This window comes from Lampetra planeri, chromosome 53 (genome assembly GCF_965212315.1).
Source record: "Lampetra planeri chromosome 53, kcLamPlan1.2.h2, whole genome shotgun sequence".
Classification (NCBI taxonomy): domain Eukaryota; kingdom Metazoa; phylum Chordata; class Hyperoartia; order Petromyzontiformes; family Petromyzontidae; genus Lampetra; species Lampetra planeri.
The window spans coordinates 6,211,671-6,232,468 of record NC_136159.1 but is presented as its reverse complement, the minus strand read 5'-3'; the positions used below and the strand labels follow the sequence as shown (position 1 = coordinate 6,232,468).

The window sequence follows — 20,798 nt, the reverse complement described above, 5'->3', positions numbered from 1 at the left end:
TCTTTGTGCGCGTGTGTGCACGTGTGCGTGTCCGTGTGTGTGTGTGCGCGTGTGTGTGCGTGTGTGTGCGTGTCCGTGTGTGTGCGTGTGTGTGTGTGCGTGTGCGTGTGTGCCGCGTGTGCGTGTGTCGTGTGTGCGTGTGTGCGTGTGTGTGTGTCGCGAGTGTTCAGCCCTGTCCGAGAGTGAGAACCCCCCCCCCCCACCAGAAAATCGGATTAAGCCGCAAATCCTTCCCTTAAACAGTTCTAATTTTACCCGACCGTTGATGGTATTACTGGAAACACAACCCATCCTGCGCAGAGCCACACGGAACCACACATAGAGAGACACGGAGATACACGGAACCACACATAGAGAGACACACAGAGACACACACATAGAGACACACAGAGCAGCACGTAGAGAGACACAGAGACCGTGCAAGAGACAGCCACATAGAACCACAGAGACAAGATAGAACGACACAAAGAGAGACACACGGAGCTACGCAGAGACACCAAGAAACACACAGAGACACGGAGACACACACAGAGACACACACACAGAGACACACATAGACACACACAGACATATAGAGACACACACACAGAGACACACACAGAGACACACACAGAGACACACACACAGAGACACACATAGACACACACACACAGACACACACAGACACATAGAGACACATAGACACACACAGACACATAGAGACACACACACAGGGACACACAGAGACACACCATAGAGACACAGACACACACAGACACATAGAGACACACACACAGAGACACACAGAGACACACACAGAGACACACAGAGACACACACAGAGACACACACACAGACACACACAGAGACACACACACAGAGATACACAGAGACACACAGACACACACAGAGACACACACACAGACACACAGAGACACCGAGACACACACATAGACACACAGCCACACACAGACACATAGAGACACACACAGACACACACAGACACGGAGACACACAGAGAGACACACACACAGAGACACACACATAGACACACACAGAGACACACACAGAGACACACATAGAGACACACAGAGACACACATAGAGACACACAGAGACACACACAGAGACACACACAGACACACGCAGACACATAGAGACACATAGACATACACAGACACACATACACACACACAGAGACACACACAAAGACACACACAGACACGGAGACACACACACAGAGACACACACAGACACACACAGAGACACACACAGAGACAAACACAGACACGGAGACACACACACAGAGACACACACAGACACACACAGACACATAGACACACACAACAACAATACACGTTGTACAACTCCACGGCAAGGTTGTGCAACCTCACAAGTTTGTGAGTTATAACGCGACACAGGAGAAACAACAACAACAACAAAAGTCGGAAAAAAAATCGACGCGGATCGACTGACTTCGAATCGCATCAACAACAACAAACAAACAACAACAACAAACAACAACACACAAACGACAACAACAACCAAACAACAAACAAACGACAACAACAACCAAACAACAACAACAAACAGACGACAATAACAAACAACAAACAGACAACAACAACCGACAACAAACAACAAGAAAAAACAACAACCAACCGACAACAAACAAACAGACAACAACAAACAGACAACAACAACAAACAAACAACAACAAGCGACAAACAAACAACAAACAAACAACACATAAACAACAAACAAACAACCAACAAACAAACACCAAACCTCGTCGGCGGTGTTCCATCTTCCTCGCCGTCGGCCGCCCTGCGATGGCGTTCATGATCAAGTCGATGGTTGGCGGGCAGCTGAAGAACCTCACGGGGGGAGGAGGCGGCGGCGAGGAGGCGGCGGCCTCCGAGGGAGCCGCGACGCCGGCTGAGGCGCAGGGGATGACGCGGGAGGAGTTCGAGGAGTACCAGAAGCAGGTGGTGGAGGAGAAGTGAGTGAGGGGAGGGTGGTGAGGGGAGGGTGAGTGAGTGAGTGAGGGGGAGGTGGTGAGGGGAGGGGGAGTGAGTGAGGGGAAGTTGGTGAGTGAGAAGTTGGTGAGGAGTGAGTGAGGGGGAGGTGGTGAGGGGAGGTTGGTGAGGAGTGAGTGAGGGGGAGGTGGTGAGGGGAGGGTGGTGAGGGGAGGGGGAGTGAGTGAGGGGAAGTTGGTGAGGGGAGATGGTGAGGAGTGAGTGAGTGAGGGGAGGGTGGTGGTGAGGGGAGGGTGGTGAGGAGTGAGTGAGGGGGAGGTGGTGAGGGGAGGGTGGTGAGGAGTGAGGGGAAGGTGGTGAGGAGTGAGTGAGGGGGAGGTGGTGAGGGGAGGGTGGTGAGGGGAGGGGGAGTGAGTGAGGGGAAGTTGGTGAGGGGAGATGGTGAGGAGTGAGTGAGGGGGAGGTGGTGAGGGGAGGGTGGTGAGGAGTGAGGGGAAGGTGGTGAAGAGTGAGTGAGGGGGAGGTGGTGAGGGGAGGGTGGTGAGGGGAGGGGGAGTGAGTGAGGGGAAGTTGGTGAGGGGAGATGGTGAGGGGAGATGGTGAGGAGTGAGTGAGGGGGAGGTGGTGAGGGGAGGGTGGTGAGGAGTGAGGGGAAGGTGGTGAGGAGTGAGTGAGGGGGAGGTGGTGAGGGGAGGGTGGTGAGGGGAGGGGGAGTGAGTGAGGGGATGTTGGTGAGGGGAGATGGTGAGGAGTGAGTGAGTGAGGGGAGGGTGGTGGTGAGGGGAGGGTGGTGAGGAGTGAGTGAGGGGGAGGTGGTGAGGGGAGGGTGGTGAGGAGTGAGGGGAAGGTGGTGAGGGGAGTTGGTGAGGAGTGAGTGAGGGGGAGGTGGTGAGGGGAGGGTGGTGAGGAGTGAGGGGAAGGTGGTGAGGGGAGTTGGTGAGGAGTGAGTGAGGGGGAGGTGGTGAGGGGAGGGTGGTGAGGAGTGAGGGGAAGGTGGTGAGGGGAGTTGGTGAGGAGTGAGTGAGGGGAGGTGGTGAGGGGAGGGTGGTGAGGAGTGAGGGGAAGGTGGTGAGGGGAGTTGGTGAGGAGTGAGTGAAGGGGAGGTGGTGAGGGGAGGGTGGTGAGGAGTGAGGGGAAGGTGGTGAGGGGAGTTGGTGAGGAGTGAGTGAGGGGAGGTGGTGAGGGGAGGTTGGTGAGGAGTGAGGGGAAGGTGGTGAGGGGAGTTGGTGAGGAGTGAGTGGTGAGAAGTTGGTGAGGAGAAGTTGGTGAGGGGGAAGGTGGTGAGGGGGAGTTGGTGAGAAGTTGGGGAGTGAGAGGAGGACCAGAAGCAGGTGGTGGAGGAGAAGTGAGTGAGGGGAGGGTGGTGAGGAGAGGTTGGTGAGGAGAAGTGAGTGAGGGGGAGGTTGTGAGGGGAGGTTGGTGAGGAGAGGTTGGTGAGGGGAGGTGGTGAGGGGAAGGTGGTGAGGGGGAGTTGGTGAGAAGTGAGTGAGGGGAAGGTGGTGAGGGGAGGGTGGTGAGGGGAGGGTGGTGAGGGGAGGGTGGTGAGGGGAGGGTGGTGAGGGGAAGGTGGTGAGGGGGGGGTGGTGAGGGGAGGGTGGTGAGGGGAGGGTGGTGAGGGGGAGTTGGTGAGAAGTGAGTGAGGGGGAGGTGGTGAGGGGAGGGTGGTAAGGGGAGGGTGGTGAGGGGAGGGTGGTGAGGGGAGGGTGGTGAGGGGGAGTTGGTGAGAAGTGAGTGAGGGGAAGGTGGTGAGGGGAGGGTGGTGAGGGGAGGGTGGTGAGGGGAGGGTGGTGAGGGGGAGTTGGTGAGAAGTGAGTGAGGGGGAGGTGGTGAGGGGAAGTTGGTGAGGAGAAGTTGGTGAGGGGAAGGTGGTGAGTAGAAGTTGGTGAGTGAGAAATGAGTGAGTAGGAGTGAGTGAGTAGAAGTTGGTGAGTAGAAGTTGGTGAGTAGAAGTTGGTGAGGAGAAGTTGGTGAGTAGAAGTTGGTGAGTGAGAAGAGAGTGCGACTGGGGGTCGGTCTACCCGCTACAGTCGCACGCACGTGGCGCTGTCCGTGATGATCCAACAGCTGTTTTAGAGCCAGCGACGAGGGTTGGTGGATCACGGTCCGGATGGGGTTGTGAAACATCGCCCTCCTTTCCCCACCCGTGTGGGTAGATGGATGTTCTGAGGAGGAGCCGTAGCCTCTGGCTCGTTAGGTAGAAGGCAGTAACAGAGTGTGTGGATCTTCCTGGTTCTTTCGGTAAAGTCACGTGGAAGAGAAATAATAAAATAATAATAAATAAAATATAATAAAATAATTCTCACGACGTTTCGGCTACAACGCGAGCAGCCGTCCTCAGGTGAAGAAACTTCTACTCACTCACTTCTTCACCTGATGACGGCTGCTTGCGTTGTGGCCGAAACGTCGTGAGAATTGTATTTGATTATGTTTTATTTTTATTATTTTATTATTTCCCTTCTACGTGACTTTACCGAAAGAACCAAGAAGATGAATCCCTGCAGTCACGAAAGCTTTAAATCGAAATTTATTTTATAATGTTTTATTTTTTTTTATTATTTCCCTTCTACGTGACTTTACCGAAAGCACAAAGAAGATGGATCCCTGCAGTCACGAAAGCTTTGAATCGAAAAGAGTGTGTGGAGTAATCTCTATCTGTTCACACTCCCTTCCTATCCGTGGTTGTCCGTGTAGGAGCCGTACCCTGGCTCGCCAGGAGAAGGCGGTACAGCAGTGCAGACTCATCTCCATTTGTTTCCGTCTGCATGGGATAGAGTGTATCGCCCTCGCATTGCGTGGGTTCCCAGCTTCCCCCCACGCGTTAATTGGCTGAAAAAAATCGCAGAGCTTGGGCAATCGTTGGTAGTGCTGTCTCCTCAACACCACTTTGGCTGCTGATGCTGCCTTCCCGCGTGGTCTGTGGTTTCTCGGCGATAACAAGAGGCGCAATTTGTAGGAACGGCGCCAACTCTGCGAATAAAACGTTTCAAAAACGTGCCCATACGGACACAAAATTGTACATTTTCAAATTGTCTCAATTCAAAATGCGAGTTGAGTTCATCACGCTCTACACTATTATTATCAAACACGTGTCCACGCGGATGCGGAGAGCCCTGATGCGAATTCACGCGGAGATCGTGTACGTGTGGGTGTGTAGTTGCTCGCTTAGGTTGCCTCAAATGAGTAACTGGTGTGGTGTTTAAACATTGCCACGATGGGGAGACAAAGGCGGCCGGGCGCGTGGTGCTGGCCACACACCCCCTCGTGTGCCGTGCCGACCTTCATTGGTGCCACTCGCTGAAAGTCAGTTAAGACTATACGGGGGTCTTTGTGTAGTGACATCGTGCGATGCACCTTCATCGCATACACCCCGTAGGCAGTTGTAGTACCAGCCCTAGCAGGGCTTGGTGAGCACTGGGATAGCGTGTAGTGCGGGCTCCCACCAGGGGGAGTGGGAGAGTGTCAGCCCAGGGGCAGGGTTGCCCCGGGCCATGGCACTCTGGTTGACCCCGTAGACACGTGATCCAGAGTGTCCATAGAGAGGACCCCAGGTGGTCACGTGTCCCGAGAGGGATCGAGGGGGAGCTAGAACGCTCGAGAAGGTGGGCGGGGCCAAGGGCGGAGTGGATATAAGGCGGGTCCCTGAGAGGCAACGGGGTTCTGCGTTCGACAGCTGGAAGCCCTACATCACAAGCTGGAAGCTCTACGTCCTACGAGGCATCAACACGTGGTCGGGTACCCCAGTGAGGGCCCGATCCTTCGTAGCTGTAACTCCTACGTATAGAGTAGTTAGCTGGGTGGTCACCACCCCCTAGGCTGTATCTGGTGAAGGGGCAGTTACCCCTTCGTGTTAACGTGTTGATGTTACAATAAATGTGTTACAACAATGCCTGAAACAGTTGGACTCAACTACATTTGTATGCGTGTCCCATGTGATGTAGACAGCGGATGAAAACTAATATATAAGCGTTATGTGTGTGTACGCGTGTGTCCCACGTACACACACGTTCACACCCCGCAGCAGGTACTAATTTAAGGCTGCGTCGACCTAGAAGAGGCTCAGAATCGGTTCGGATATTACTCGCCGCTGATTAAGTCAGCCGTGGCCGAGAACCGAACCCAGGCTCGCCGGGTTCGTAGTGCAGTGCGCTAACCACCGTGCCATAATATGTATTTATACTGGAGGAATCCGATGAGCTAAAAGCTCTTTTCACAGTTCACAGATGCCCATACGCACACACACAGATCCACTTGGCTCGCAGAGCTGACTTGACCTCACATACACTGGCACTGTCCGGGGTGGCCATAGCTCATTACCCCCCCCCCCTCCATTCAATGTACAAACTACTCATGAGATTATTAAGAGACGAGATACAGACAAGAGATAGAGGTGTATCGACAAGAGAGATGCGGAGGAGAAGAGGTGGAGGTGCAGTGAGTTGAAATAAGATGTTTGGATGATACGCAGATGGCGTGACATGACAGAAGAGAGATGCAGACAATATTTATAGATGAGATTGATTTTCTGGGGTTTTTTGTTGTTCATTATATTGTAATGTTAATTCGAATCAAAATTTGAGACTATATTTGGTCCACACCTATCGGTATTGTGAATCATGTTCTCCCCCTTAAGCTACTTGGCATCCTACGCTTTTGCTTTTTTTTTTCTCGCGCCACGGCTGCACGCTCTCACGCTCACAGTCTTGCACTCATTCACACAGTCTCACACTCACCCAGTAGCACACTCACAAAGACAAAGACCCCCTGCATAGCCTTAACAGACTGTTGGGGCAAGTGTTGTCAGCGAGTAGCACCTATGAAGGCCGGCACGGCGCACTAGGGGGGTGGGTGACCAGCACCACAACAGTCTAACACTTACTCAGAATCAGAATATTTATTTATTCTGAAGGAATCCGATGAGCTATAAAGCTCATTGTTACAGATATCCAGTCGGGGGGGGGGGGGGTCAGAAAGTTACAACAACAATACAAAATCACGATAGGAGCGCAAAGTTTAGGAAAGGTAAGAAAATAACTTTAAAAAATGTATTACCAGGTCAAGCCCACTGAGCTATTAGGTTATTTTTCAGAAGCGATCTGGCCACAAATGATAGCTCAACGAAGTGGCTTATCATGTGGAAATGTATAGCAGCGACACGCACTCATACGCTCACTCACACTCTCACTCAATGTCACAGGCTTACACACGCACACACACAGAGTTGAGTCACGGAGAAAATCCGATGAATTCTTAGCCCTGAAGAGCATTACATGGCATTAGGGCGTTTGTACAGCATCGCCATCATCATCATCAGCAGCAGCAGAATACTCATCAGCAGATGCATCATCAGCAGAAGGATAATCATCAGCAGCAGAAGCATCATCAGCAGTAGCACAATCATCATCATCAGTAGCAAAAGCATCATCATCAGCCCGCCTACTTTTACACAGCAACGCCCAAAGGGTCTAACCACTGGACAGCCATTGCTTAAATTCCCGCAAAGTGGTATTGTATATACTAGATTGTAGGGGGGCGCTTATGGCACCCCCCAACAACATAGTATGTGGTTGCCAGCAACCACTGCTGGCCTGGACTCTCCCTCAGCCAGCAGTGGACAGAGCACACCTCTGCCTCAGGGCAGCAGTGGAGAGAGCGCGTCTGGTTCCCTCACGGCAGCAGTGGAGATAGCGCGGCTCTCCCTCAGGGCAGCAGTGGACAGAGCACGGCTTTGCCTTACTCTCACTCACCCGTCTCTTGCTCGCGGTCACGTGACGCACTTCAACCAATCCGGGGGCGTACATGTTTGGGAGGGGCACACCTCTGGTTGGCTACTTGATCGCGGTCACGTGACGCACTTCAAGCAATCCGTGCCGCGTTAATCACAGACTCACAGAGTCACAGAGCTGGGTGTTTATATATTAGTATTTTCTCGACCCCGGTGGGATGATGGGCTGAGTAAACCCCCCCTTCCTTCCAACTAGACTTTAAAGTCGCAAGATTCCGATTACGAACCGATTGCTCTACCGCTGAGCCACCGGGCAGAAATTAATCTGAATTTAAATTAAAACTCAACAAAACTATTTCTATGCTACCAGGTAAGGTTCGCTGAGCTATGTAGCTCTCTTTTTCAGAATCGACCTGGCTATCACAAATTATAGCTCAACGAAAGTGGCTAATCACGTGGACATTTATAGCAGCCAAATACTCTAAACGCGTGATGTTGATTCTAAATGTGGAGGGGAAAACCGGAGGACCCGGGAAAAAAATCCACGCGACCACGGAGAGAGAGAGACAGACACAAACTCCAAATATACAGCAGGCGTCGTGATCGAACCCACAACCTCCTGCATACCAGGCGAGGTACAGGAGTTAACATCTCCTAGCCACCGTGGCAACTGAACCCCAATTGACCGCGTCGACACTGACAGCTGCTGGCGCACTCTGGCGCGATGTATTTAAGCGCTTAGCCTGTGCGGCGGTGGTGGTGGTGGTGGGGCTACGCTGCACGTGGCGGTCTGTAATCCGGCACTGGTGAATGAAGCAACAGCAGCGGGGGCTGGTGGATCACGCACATATGCTATTGTGGAACTCCTCTTCCTCGTGGGTGGACGGCCAGGAGAAGGCGCTATGGCAAAGTGTGGGCTACTGTCATGTCAGTTGGCCCTTGGGTAGGATGGGGTGGAGTGTTGCTCCTTCACACGCGCGTAATAAACACTCGTTAATTTGCTGAAAGCACTCACTGATTCACTCACCACTCACCCGCTCACTTACCCGCTCACCCACTCACCCACTCATTCACCCGTTCACCCACTCACTCACTTATTCACCCACTAATTCACCCGTTCACCCACCCATTCACCCACTCATTCATCCACCCACTCGCTCGCTCACCCACTCATTCACCCGTTCACCCACTCACTCATCCATTAACCCACTCGCTCGCTCACCCACTCATTCACCCGTTCACCCATTCACTCACCCACTCACCCATTCACCCACTCGCTCGCTCAACCACTCATTCTTGGAATTATCGCCTGGTGAAGCCAACTCAACATTGAAACGTGAACACAGTTCAAAACCAAACAGTCCGGTGGAAAACTGGGCAGTTGACAACCACGCGTGGTGGATGCTGTGTGGTGATGCTGTGTATTGGATGCTGCGTGATGGATGTTGTGTTGTTGATGGTTATGATGTGTGTTGATGGTTCTGCTGTGTGGTGTATGCTGTGTGTTGATGGTTATGCTGTGTGGTGGTGAATGCAGGATGGAGAGGGACGCGATGTATGCGTCCAAGAAGGCCGGGAGGGCGACGGTTCGCGTGGAGCTCCGGAAGAAATACAGACTCCCCAAGGTATAAATACAGACTTCCCAAGGTAGAGGTGAAAAGGGGGAGAGAGGAGATTTGGCGGTGGTGGCAGTGATGTTGTGGTGGTGGTCGTTTGGATGTTGGTGGTGCTGATCTTGGTGATGGTGGTTGTTTGGATGGTGATGGAGGCAGTGATGTTGTGGTCGTGGGAATGACAACAGGACCTACTGCGGACCTCTTCTGCCCACTATCGGCTTGCCATCTGTAAGACACCCCTGTGCCATTCTTCCACCGCGGTGATGGGCGTCCAACCTAGGACCCCCGCTTATAACCTAGGACCCCCGCTTATAACCCCATAATGCCCTGGTCTCGGCCTGCTGATGTAAGTTGCAAGAGAGAATGTCATCATCGCTTTGCAGCTGGGGTTGGAACGGTCCCCCCACCTCCGCCCTCTCGATGCCGATGAGAAATGGGTGAGGTTCACGTCTGTAGCTCATGCAGCTGCTATGTAAGTACGTAGAACTTGTGTCGCATCATACATAGCCAATCGTGCTAATCGGAGGTGCGGGTTCTCCGGATAGGCATTGGGCCTACCCAGAGAACCCTGGCTGGTGCAGGAGGTGTTCCAACAATCTCATTCTTACTGTCTACAACTTGATGAATCAATGCTGATGATGATGATGCCAATATCCCAACCAAGACTGGATTATGGACCGGGCCAGTGGGCCCAGTGCACCGGGGCCTCAGACTGCCAGGGGGCCTCCAAGCCTCAGGCCGCGTGCGGTGCGTGGCCCAAGACTTACGAGGGAAGTTGAACGCCAGGGCCCTCAGTGCGCACAGCGCAAGCTGACCACTAGGCCCCCTGGGTGCTTATAGTGTGAGCTCACCACTAAGGCCCCTGGGACCCCTCAGTGCTTATGTAGTGGGTTCGAATTAGGTGCACACACACGCAGCTTGGAGGCAACACTATTTATTAAACGGTAAGTAATCTAACACTGTACATGAGGTGGTGACCACCTTCCACAACTCGCTAACCCTCTGGAACACGACACAGAGTGGACCAGGCAGGCGACGGGCTGCCTGGTCCAGGACGACGACCCGGGACTTGAGGACCGATGATGTCGTCTTCACTTCGGAGTTCAACAGCCCCGCTCTGTGTTCACACCCCGCTTATATCTGCTCTGGCGTGGCCGGCTCCGCCCAGGCCACGCCTCCCTTCCCAGGCCACGCCTTCCATCCCAGGCCACGCCTCCCTTCCCAGGCCACGCCTCCCTTCCCCCACCTCAAGGGAGGTCTCGGTCCCTCCACCACGTGACCCCCCAGGCACCCCCTTGAGGCCCCCAGCCCTTGTACGGGCCGACACAGTAGTGACGTCCTATGTCACTACACTTACAATGTGAAGGCCCACGGGCCCCTTGGTGTTTACAACATAAGCTGACCACTAGGGCCCCCAGTCCCCGCAGCGCTTACAATGTGAGGCCCCTCGGTGCTTACAGTGTGAGTTGACTACTAGGGCCCCCAGGCCCCTCGGTACATTCATCGAGCGTAACACCTGGGGGCCCCTTGGTACACACAGCGCATGCTTAAAACGAGAGCCTCTTGGAGAGTGCAGTGCTTCTGTACAACTGAGCCACTGCTTGGTTGACACGCTACAATATGCTGTGACATGATACAATATTGACCAGCAAGTCAGTTCATTTTGCATAGCAGGACAGTTTGAAGGGCTTCATATTTATGGCGAACCGTTCGTTATTTGACTTACCGTAACTAGCTATCCCTTTATTTAGCTAGCTGTCCAATTTTCGCGAACTAGTTGCCCATATGATTCAGCTTGTTAACAGGAATTAGTTGGCTAGCTGCCATTTTTAAATCCTTTATATTAAGTTTGTTTGCTTGCTTAGGACCATGCAAATCTTTCGGTCGTTTTTAACCCACTTCCCGTGATCCAATCGAGCTGACATTTTGCACACAGACTCGTTGTGCGTGACAATGCATTTTTTCCAAAATTTGACACTGTTTAGGGAATTTTTTTTAAATATTTAATTACCAATTGTTTAATGCTGCCAGACAATCATCTGGCCCATAGGTGGCAGCCATCTCAAGCCAGAGGACGAGAGGACTCTAGCCGCCCCGATGCCACGCATATAAAGGATTTATAGTGAAAAACTTTGTTTTTACGGGTTTACTTGTTGCCAGCTAGCTGCCCTTACAACCAAATTAGCTGCACTAAAAAGCCAGCTAGTGACACCGAGGGCTCATCGTTTGTTGAGAGCTTAGATAATCGTTGACAAATCAATTATTAAAAATACACCGCGGTTTTGTGAAACATTAAAAATATATGCTAAAAGCTATATTTTTTCATACACTAACGCATATATAAGAGACCCATTACATACTTAGAGATTAAGGAAAACCCCATTAATTTTTCCATAGACTGTTTTTAGATCCATGGAAGTAGATAATGCAAACATTGACATGCAAATTGTTGACAGCTCTTACGAAATATGTTTTCCCCTCCCCATCGATCGGGTGTGGTCTATGTGCATAGTCTCCACCAAGTCATTTCACCGACTTATCAGAAACCTTTGTTAGTTGAATTTCAAGCAACATAATTCTCTCTGTGTCAGGCACGTATACAAGACATTTCTTGGTAGGAAAAGCCACAGGCAGAGATGCCTGTTTTCTTGTTTGGTATGCCACAGTAATATATTCGGAGACTTTTTTCATTTTTTCTAAAACAACAGCCCTTTTAAAGGCTATTTCAACAATCCCTCCTAAGGGGATATTTTCTAGCAACCTTATTAAAATGTTAGGGTTATTTTCTTTTATGTGTTTTTCTATTTTTTCTTTTATCTACTCAAAGCTGCCTTTAGGTACAAGTAGACTATAAAAAAAACTACCACTTGATTGTATTTTACAACAACAGTATTTGAAGGGTGTTGTCATTATTATATATATTCAATTATTACGTAATAAGTATTCATATAAATAGCATACTAGTTCTGAAATATGGACCACAAACATTGGAATAGTGGTGCTTCCAAAAGGAAAGCCAAACAAGAAAAGGAGGCAAGAAATGCAGTTTTGCTTCAAAGTGTTCCACTCATCGCCAACTTCTTTCAAAAACCCTCTGCTAATAATAATGATGACAACAGCATTATTGTCAACTGTGAACAGAGGTCGCAACCGGGTACCCGATAACCGTACCCTACCCGATACCCGGCTACCCGTACCCGGCCGGGTATGGGTACGGGTACCCGTTTGCGAACCTGGTGCGGCCGGGTACGGGTACGGGTAGGCCGTGAGTCACCGGTGAGTCACCGCTTGTCACTCATTTCGGGTAGGGAACGGGTATGGGTACCCATTTGCGACCCTGGTGCGGCCGGGTACGGGTAAGGAATCAAAACCCGTTTGCGACCTCTGGCTGTGAGGAAGAAACTAGCACTGGTTCAGTTTCCAGTAAGGTTGTCACTCCCCTAGAGCCATTCTTTGAAGGCAAACCCTCAACAGCTAATAATGGTATACAAGAACCTTCATTTCCACCTCAGGAGCAATTGGGCAGTTCACAATAATAAAATCAGCAACCAAGCCATTCCTGGTGCTATGAGGTCACTGACCCTGCATCATGGCAAAGCACTTCCAGTGACATTGTTAAGTCTGTGCTTCTTGAAAGAGGAGCAGTCCCCTTACAAAACCGATGTGAAAAATATCTAGCTTCAGTCCGAGATAGAGCGCTTGGTGGAAAGACTAGAGGTTTCAACAATTAATTTCTGTCTTGATTTGAAGCTTTCGTGACTGCAGGAATCCATACTCTTTGGTACTTTCGGTAAAGTCACGTAGGTAGAAATAAAATAAATCACGACGTTTCGGGCACAACACAAGCGTCCGTCATCAGGTGGGAAAGCATGGTCTGCTGCTGAGGCAATTAACTTCTGAACTGTATATTGACAAATGGGCAGAAGGTTTCTAGATAGTGGCTACTGTACTCACCCTCAACAGGTTGTGTGTGCACTGTTTTGCATGCAAACTGTTCTCCAGCAAGCTCGTGGCTTTAGTCAGGGGTTTAGTGACTGGAAACACTCTGAAAGAATAGGGGAACACGAAACGAGTGCAGAACACAGATCATGCATGCTTGCCTATAGATGCAGATCTCATGCAGCAACTTGATGGAGAACGTAAATACTGGAGGGACATTTTGAAAAGAGTTGTAGCAGTGATCAAGTTCTTTGGTGAAAGAGGACTTGCGTTTAGGGGAGATGATGAACGGTTTGGGTCAACCCATAACGGTAATTTCCTTGGCATCCTATAATTGCTGTCACAATTTGACCCATTCTTAGATAAACATATTGGAAAGTTTGGCAGAAAAGGAAGAGGCACAGTGTCCGATTTGTCATCGACAATATGTGAAGAACTCGTTGAGCTAATGGGTCAGAAAACTCGCCAAACAATAGCAGATGAGATTCGGGATGCCAAATATTTTTCAACAATTGTTGACTCCACCCCAGACCTGTCACATGTGGACCAATTGACGTTCATATTCCGGTTTGGGCATTGAACCAATTGAGAGCTACACTGGTAAAAGTTTAGCAGGCTGTGTGACTTTGATGGTGGAGGGCCTTGGGTTGGACCTCTCAAACTGTAGAGGTCAGTCATATGACAATGCAAGCAACATGTCAGGAAAACACAATGGGCTACAGGCCCACCTGAAACAAAAAAAAACCTCTGATAGAGCATGTGCCTTGAGCAGCGCATTCACTTGACTTAGTTGGTGTTAACACCATAGACGGCAGTAGCCCAGAGGCTGACGAGTTTTTTAACATGTTGCAGTCAGTGTACACATTTTGCTCTTCATCCACACACAGATGGGGGAAAGTCTTTCGGAAGACAGATGTCAGACTGGCATTAAAATCGTTGTCCAGTACTCGGAGTGCTCAGGCAGAGTCAACCAGGGCACTGTGGAGAAATGACACCCACATTAGAGAGGCCTTCAGTGGTATGTACAATGATGATAATGAGAAAAGAGATACAGTAAAACCTTGGATTGCGAGTAACTTGGTCTGCGAGTGTTTTGCAAGACGAGCAATTTTTTTAAAATAAATATTAATTTGATAAACGAGCGAGGTCTTGCAATACGAGCAGTACGTGCATACGCTTTGTCTGCCCAGCGTCACGTGATCACAACTGATATACGAGTGCTTTGATATACGAGTGCTTTGGATTACAAACACGTTTCCGGAACGAATTATGCTCGCAACCCAAGGTTTTACTGGACTCGAATTGAGGCCGCTGGACTATGCGCTAAATTTGACACCTTAGAGATGGTGTTCATGGCACATTTCTGGGACGTCATACTTGACCGGCTCCACGCTGCAAGCATGCACCTACAGACAAGTGACATCTCTGTAGCAGCACAGATTTTGTCTTTGTTGAGGGATTTTGTGGCGGGACAGCGAGACCAGTTTGAGGCTTTTGAAAGGGCAGCCTCAAATGTGACAGGTGTCTCTCAGTCATATAAGCACGATCTTCAGCGAAAGAGGAAACGCAAACATTTGCAGGTGAGATCTCAGAGCCAGGTGTGACACTTGAGGGGAGGGAGAAGTTAAAAATAGAAACATTTTATGTGGTCATTGATAAGCTAGTGGTATGGCTTGAACATCGGTTGGATGCTTACAAAGCATTTGACCAGTCTCTTTGGAGTTATGTTTATGTCAGATCAAGTGTCTAATAGTGATGTCATAGTGGAAAAGGCAAATGCACTCTCCGCTGCATATCCATCAGACCTGGACATGAACTTTGCCAACGAACTCCTCCAATTTAAGTATTTCATGTCCGACTCTGAGGGTGAGAAGTGCCCAACTAAATTGCTTGAGACGTTGCAGGCACTTAATCTGCAGTCAGTGTTCCCCAAAGTTTTCGTGGCACTTCGGATTTTTCTAACTTTGCCAGTGACGAACTGCCAGGGTGAGCGGACGTTTTCCCTTTTAGGCAGAATAAAAAATGAGCTGCGGAGTAGCACGTCCCATACACGTCTCAGCTCATTGTCACTTGTGTCAATAGAGTCAGACCTTGTCAGACAGCTAGATTTTGATGATCTAGTGGATGATTTTGCGAGGAGGGAGGCAAGAAAGACACCAATATAGAAAAGCAGGGGCGGGGGGGGGCTCCAAAAGACATGTGCCCAGCAGCCTCACGGGACCATGATCTGGCCCTGATCCCAACACTTTCGCTACGTCTCCAACCACCTTAACTCCCCCATTGGATGACGAGGTTAGCTCCTCCCCCACCTCTTCACTCCCTCGCCTGCTTACATGTTCGTGCACTAATCACCTTTAATTTAATTTCAGTAGTTTACAATTAACATTCCATATACATTTATTATATGTAAATGTAATAGCGACCTCCCCCCCCACCCTCCCGCCCAAATATAGAAGTCAAACTCCGCCTATGGGTACGCAAACTCCGCCTATGGGTACGCAAACTCCGCCTATGGGTACGCAAACTCTGCCTATGGGTACGTAAACTCTGCCTATGGGTACGTAAACTCCGCTTATGGGTACGCAAACTCCGCCTATGGGTACGTAAACTCCGCTTATGGGTACGTAAACTCTGCCTATGGGTACGTAAACTCCGCCTATGGGTACGTAAACTCCGCTTATGGGTACGCAAACTCCGCCTATGGGTACGTAAACTCCGCCTATGGGTACGTAAACTCTGCCTATGGGTACGTAAACTCCGCTTATGGGTACGCAAACTCCGCCTATGGGTACGCAAACTCTGCCTATGGGTACGTAAACTCCGCCTATGGGTACGTAAACTCCGCTTATGGGTACGCAAACTCCGCCTATGGGTACGCAAACTCCGCCTATGGGTACGTAAACTCTGCCTATGGGTACGTAAACTCCGCTTATGGGTACGCAAACTCCGCCTATGGGTACGCAAACTCCGCCTATGGGTACGCAAACTCCGCCTATGGGTACGTAAACTCCGCCTATGGGTACGCAAACTCCGCCTATGGGTACACAAAATCCGCCTATGGGTACGCAAACTCCGCCTATGGGTACGCAAACTCCGTCTATGGGTACGCAAACTCCGTCTATGGGTACGCAAACTCCGCCTATGGGTACGCAAACTCCGCCTATGGGTACGTAAACTCCGCCTATGGGTACGCAAACTCCGCCTATGGGTGCGCAAACTCCGCCTATGGGTACGCAAACTCAGCCCAAGCTTGCACCGCTCACCTCCTCTGCCCCCCACCCACCCACCCACCTCTCCGCCGACTACATCCGTGGCTCAGAGCGAGCAGGACGAGGCTCAGATCACGATGGCAGGCGACGACGTGGAGCTGCCCGACGAGCTCGCCCGCATGGTTCGCCAGGACGAGGAGGAGGAGGAGGACAAGGAGTCGTTCGCGGGGCGCCTGCATAGCCTCCAGGAGATGGACATCGACACCATCAAGGAGAAGGCCCAGGAGACCTTCAACGAGCTCAAGACCTCGGTGGCCGAGCACAAGTGCCGCGTCATGTAAAAAAACAAATTGGGGGGGGGTCGTGCCGGGTTGCGCCGAGGAGTTTTGCGCCCACTCCCCCCCCACTCGTGGTTTCGAAACTCGCTCCCCACCTCCCATCCCTCCCACCTATCCCCACCCCCCTAGCTGGCGGCCACCCTGGTAAATACTGCGGTGCGCGTATTGATCCACCAATACGAGCCCCGTCACGCGAGGTTATTCGATTTATATATTTCAACAACAAATTATTGCAACGGTATTGTAGGCCGTGTGCTGGCAGGTGATGGTTCAAATTTGCCGAATTTAAAAAAAAATCTAAATCACTCGCAGGGGGCGTGCCTCTGCCCATATATGGAAGAAAGTAGGCAAGACGTGCTTCTCTCCATATATGGTGTTGTTAGAACCCGACTCGAGGTGTCTCTGTAGTATTGATTCCACTTACAGTCCATCCTAGAGCCAGGTTGAGTATCGATTCAACATCGAGGCTTAATCATTGTGTCGATTCATTGACAAGCGATCCACGGATTGTGTAGTCCCATTGGGGAGTATAGCATCGTGTGAAACGTCCCTCCCCCCCTCCTTTTTGATTGGCTGATATTGGCGTGACCGCGTGCTTCGCTCGCAGTCCCATTTTTGTTACTCATCGACAGCGCTGTAGCCGAGGGCCAAAACACGAGCATTCAATTAGCCTCCCTACTTTCCACCTCTGTTCCCTCCACATTAGAAATACAAGTTGATGTTGTTGTCGTTGTTTCTACATATCCCATCAGCGGACACATGCCTTCCGTGTAAGTGCATAATCATTCAAAGCGGCGTTGGTTTTAACGGCACGCAAAAAAAAAGTCTGGACCGCTGTCGACATTACAGCGTCGTTCTCAATCAGCGTTGGGAAGTCAGGCTCGCTTGAACCAGTCAACGCTGGTGACCTGCCAGATCATTACAGGGAGGATCGATGCATCAATGAATATCGAGTCAATTCAGCTATACCAGGGCTCGGCAAACCTGCAGGCTCGAAAGCCGCATGCTGGCTCTCTGAGCTTCCCCCTTGCGGCTCTTTCGGCTGTCCCCTTTGTGGGCAGCCATTTACAAAAAAAAACCCGTAAATCTTAAACGTAACTTAAAGTAAAATTAATGTATAGAATATGGCAGGGAATTTGGTCACTGTGGGATGTCTTGGTGGCGACAAAATGTACAGTAAAACGGTGTCGTTAACGAATAACTAAAGGGGGGGAAACCCAAAATAGACGCAGTTTATTCCATCGCCTGTTTTGTTTATTTAAGTCAGAATTTCTTTCTCTGCGTGTGATGCGGCTCTCGAACTATTTTGGTCAAAGATTTTTTTCAAAGACTCTTCTTTGAAGGGTTGCCGACCCCTGGGCTAAATCGATACAGAACATGCACTGCAGCTGGCTGCGGCAATGTGGTTCACTGCGGATGTGCGTGTCCCCACCTTAACCACGTGTGTGCGCACGACAATTGTACTTGATTCGTGGGTCTGTATTGTCATAGTGTGTTGTAGGCGTTAGACGTGCAACCAATGCTACATAGACGTGACATCACTTGGCGAGTCACTCGTTCAAACGTGCGTTAAGGATAGAGAGAGCTGATACTCCCATGTGGTGAAATGATAAAAGTCAAATCCCTTCCGATGGTTTCGGACGAGGGTGAAACATTGTGTGCATCGCTCTACCAACAACAGCACGGGTGGTGCTTGCTAAACTGAAGCGGTCATGAATTGGCCGCCACGTTTGTCCGTCACGTGACAACTTTATTAATTTCGCTGTGTCGGGTGGTGGAGGGTTGTACGACACGCGATCTGACCCAAAAAAATTGGTGAAATCGTGTTCCGGAAGAGTGTCTCGGTTCTGTTAAGGTCAGAACGCTGAGCCCAGGCATCACAGATCCTGAGATCAAATTGTGGTATCAGTTGCCCGTGACTCATAAGGGACCATCCATTTAGTACGTACGCATGGAGGGGGGATGAGGGGGTTAACCCAAATGCGTACACTTGAGATGGGGTGTCTACTGACAATGTAGGTACGCATAGGAAACAGTGGGAGAGTGAAGCCTCGATAATAATTTGTATAGATTGGCCTTCAAATGAGCCACAGTTCAGTGTCTTCAGCTGTTAGACAACAAGTACTACCGGGAGAGGTGGGACTGTGGGAGAGGTGTCACTTTGTGTGCCACCGTACTGCTGACTGCAGCTATCACGCAGCTCAGCAAAATAAGTGGCCAAGGTACGCAACTTAATTATTTCATGCAGCCGGCGGTGGACTGTTTGCTTAAACGTGAATATGATTAATCCTTGATCGTTTTTGAATGGATTAAATATCGGCCGTTCTATAGGATTCGGAGGGGGGGGGGGGTGCGTCAAGCGAACGTACGCAGGTGGGGGGGGGGGTGTAAAAAGTCCGCGTGCGTACAGGGAGAGGGGGAGGGGTCAAATTTTGACAGATGTTTGCGTACCTACTAAATGGATGGCCCCTAACGCAGATGCCCTTAGTCTGGTATACATAGTTACATAGCCATAAGCTCGTATAGACTGGTTAGGTATTGACCCAGGTTCTAAGGTGTAGTGAATGAATGGTCTCAGCCCGGTCACCAATGCCTGCAGAAAATACAATTATGTTCTGTAATCACATTCAATTTTATCCTGCTCTTAATTTGGCTAAATTCCAGACCGTCAGTCGATCAACATTACTCTCGTATGGCGGGGTGCGTGGGCAAGTGCTGCCCCCTACTGTGCGAGAACCGATGTGACGTGAAAAATGTACAGGCAGTCTCCGGGTTACGGAATACCCGACTTATAGAAATTCGACTTTACGGAAATGCTCCCCATACATTATGTTAAACACATTCCTGCGGAGGGAGCTGGTAGGAACGTTGGGTTGTTCGGTCAATGGCCAGGGTCAACGGCGGCGTGGTGTATTCCGCAAATATGTCCGACTGTGATGGCGGGCACAAGCCGGCGTGAGTAGGTTAAACGTTGAGTTTTAAAGGGCACCACGGGGTGACCAGCCCCACCCTCCCCACCCAGCCCCACCCAGCCCCTCCCCACCCAGCCCCTCCCTCCCCACCCAGCCCCTCCCTCCCTCCCCACCCAGCCCCTCCTTCCCCACCCAGCCCCTCCCTGTACGACGGACGGATGGACACAATAATCCCCTGTGGGCTGGTGGAACCAGGTGGGTCCTACCAGTAACATTTTCAATGCAGTAGTGCGTGCGTAAATGTTCGCATGAGTTACGCGAGCGCAAATGGCGCATCGCGGTGGCGAGGTAGCGGATGTATACGGCGCAGCGGGGCGTAAGGTGGGGCCGCACACTCCCCAAAGCGGTGGTGGTGTCTTTGTATAGCACCGAGTCTCGCCGTTACATTGTTACCGTGGGTAGACTATCCCTGTTCTTAGGTTTTTTCGGTAAAGTCACGTAGGTAAAAAATTAAAATTAATAAAAGTAAAATTAAAATTAATAAAAGTAAAATTTAAAAAAATCACGACGTTTCGGAAGCAACACAAGCTTCCGTCTTCAGGTGGAACTTTTACTTTTTATTAATTTTAATTTTTTACCTACGTGACTTTACCGAAAAAAACCTAAGAATATGAATCCTTGCAGTCACGAAAGCTTCAAATCTTGAATTAGACTATCCCTGTCACACCGTGGTATTCATAAACAATTGGACGCAGTAGAGTATATGTTCCATTGGTTCAATTATGGGTAGTGTTACGGTAAATATTCGATCAATTGAAAGACTAATAGGAAGTGCAGAGCGCATTTATATCCATACGATGCAGGTCGCGATAGAGAACGGACGACAGCGTGATGCAGTACTGAAAGAAAACGGTAGGGGAGGCACAGATATTTCCGGATATGGGACTTTATCTTGATTTACGGGGAGAAATTGTTCAGTTTCCGATATACGGAAAATTCGGGTTATGGATATTTCTCGGGAACCTAACCCTTCCGTAACGCGGGGACTGTCTGTATCTCAGAATTATCTCTGTAATATCCACTTCCGTGGGTCGATGTCTAACGCT

General features: G+C 50.3%; 1 protein-coding gene across 1 annotated transcript; it reads left to right on the top strand.

Annotated features, from left to right (window-relative positions):
* The first annotated feature begins 1,809 nt into the window (after positions 1–1,809).
* Positions 1,810–16,783, top strand: CPLX4 (complexin 4). The gene is made up of 3 exons (XM_078617247.1): positions 1,810–1,979; positions 9,216–9,303; positions 16,553–16,783. Exons 1-3 carry the CDS (start codon positions 1,810–1,812, stop codon positions 16,781–16,783), a joined length of 489 nt encoding a protein of 162 aa, XP_078473373.1.
* Positions 16,784–20,798: the final 4,015 nt, after the last annotated feature.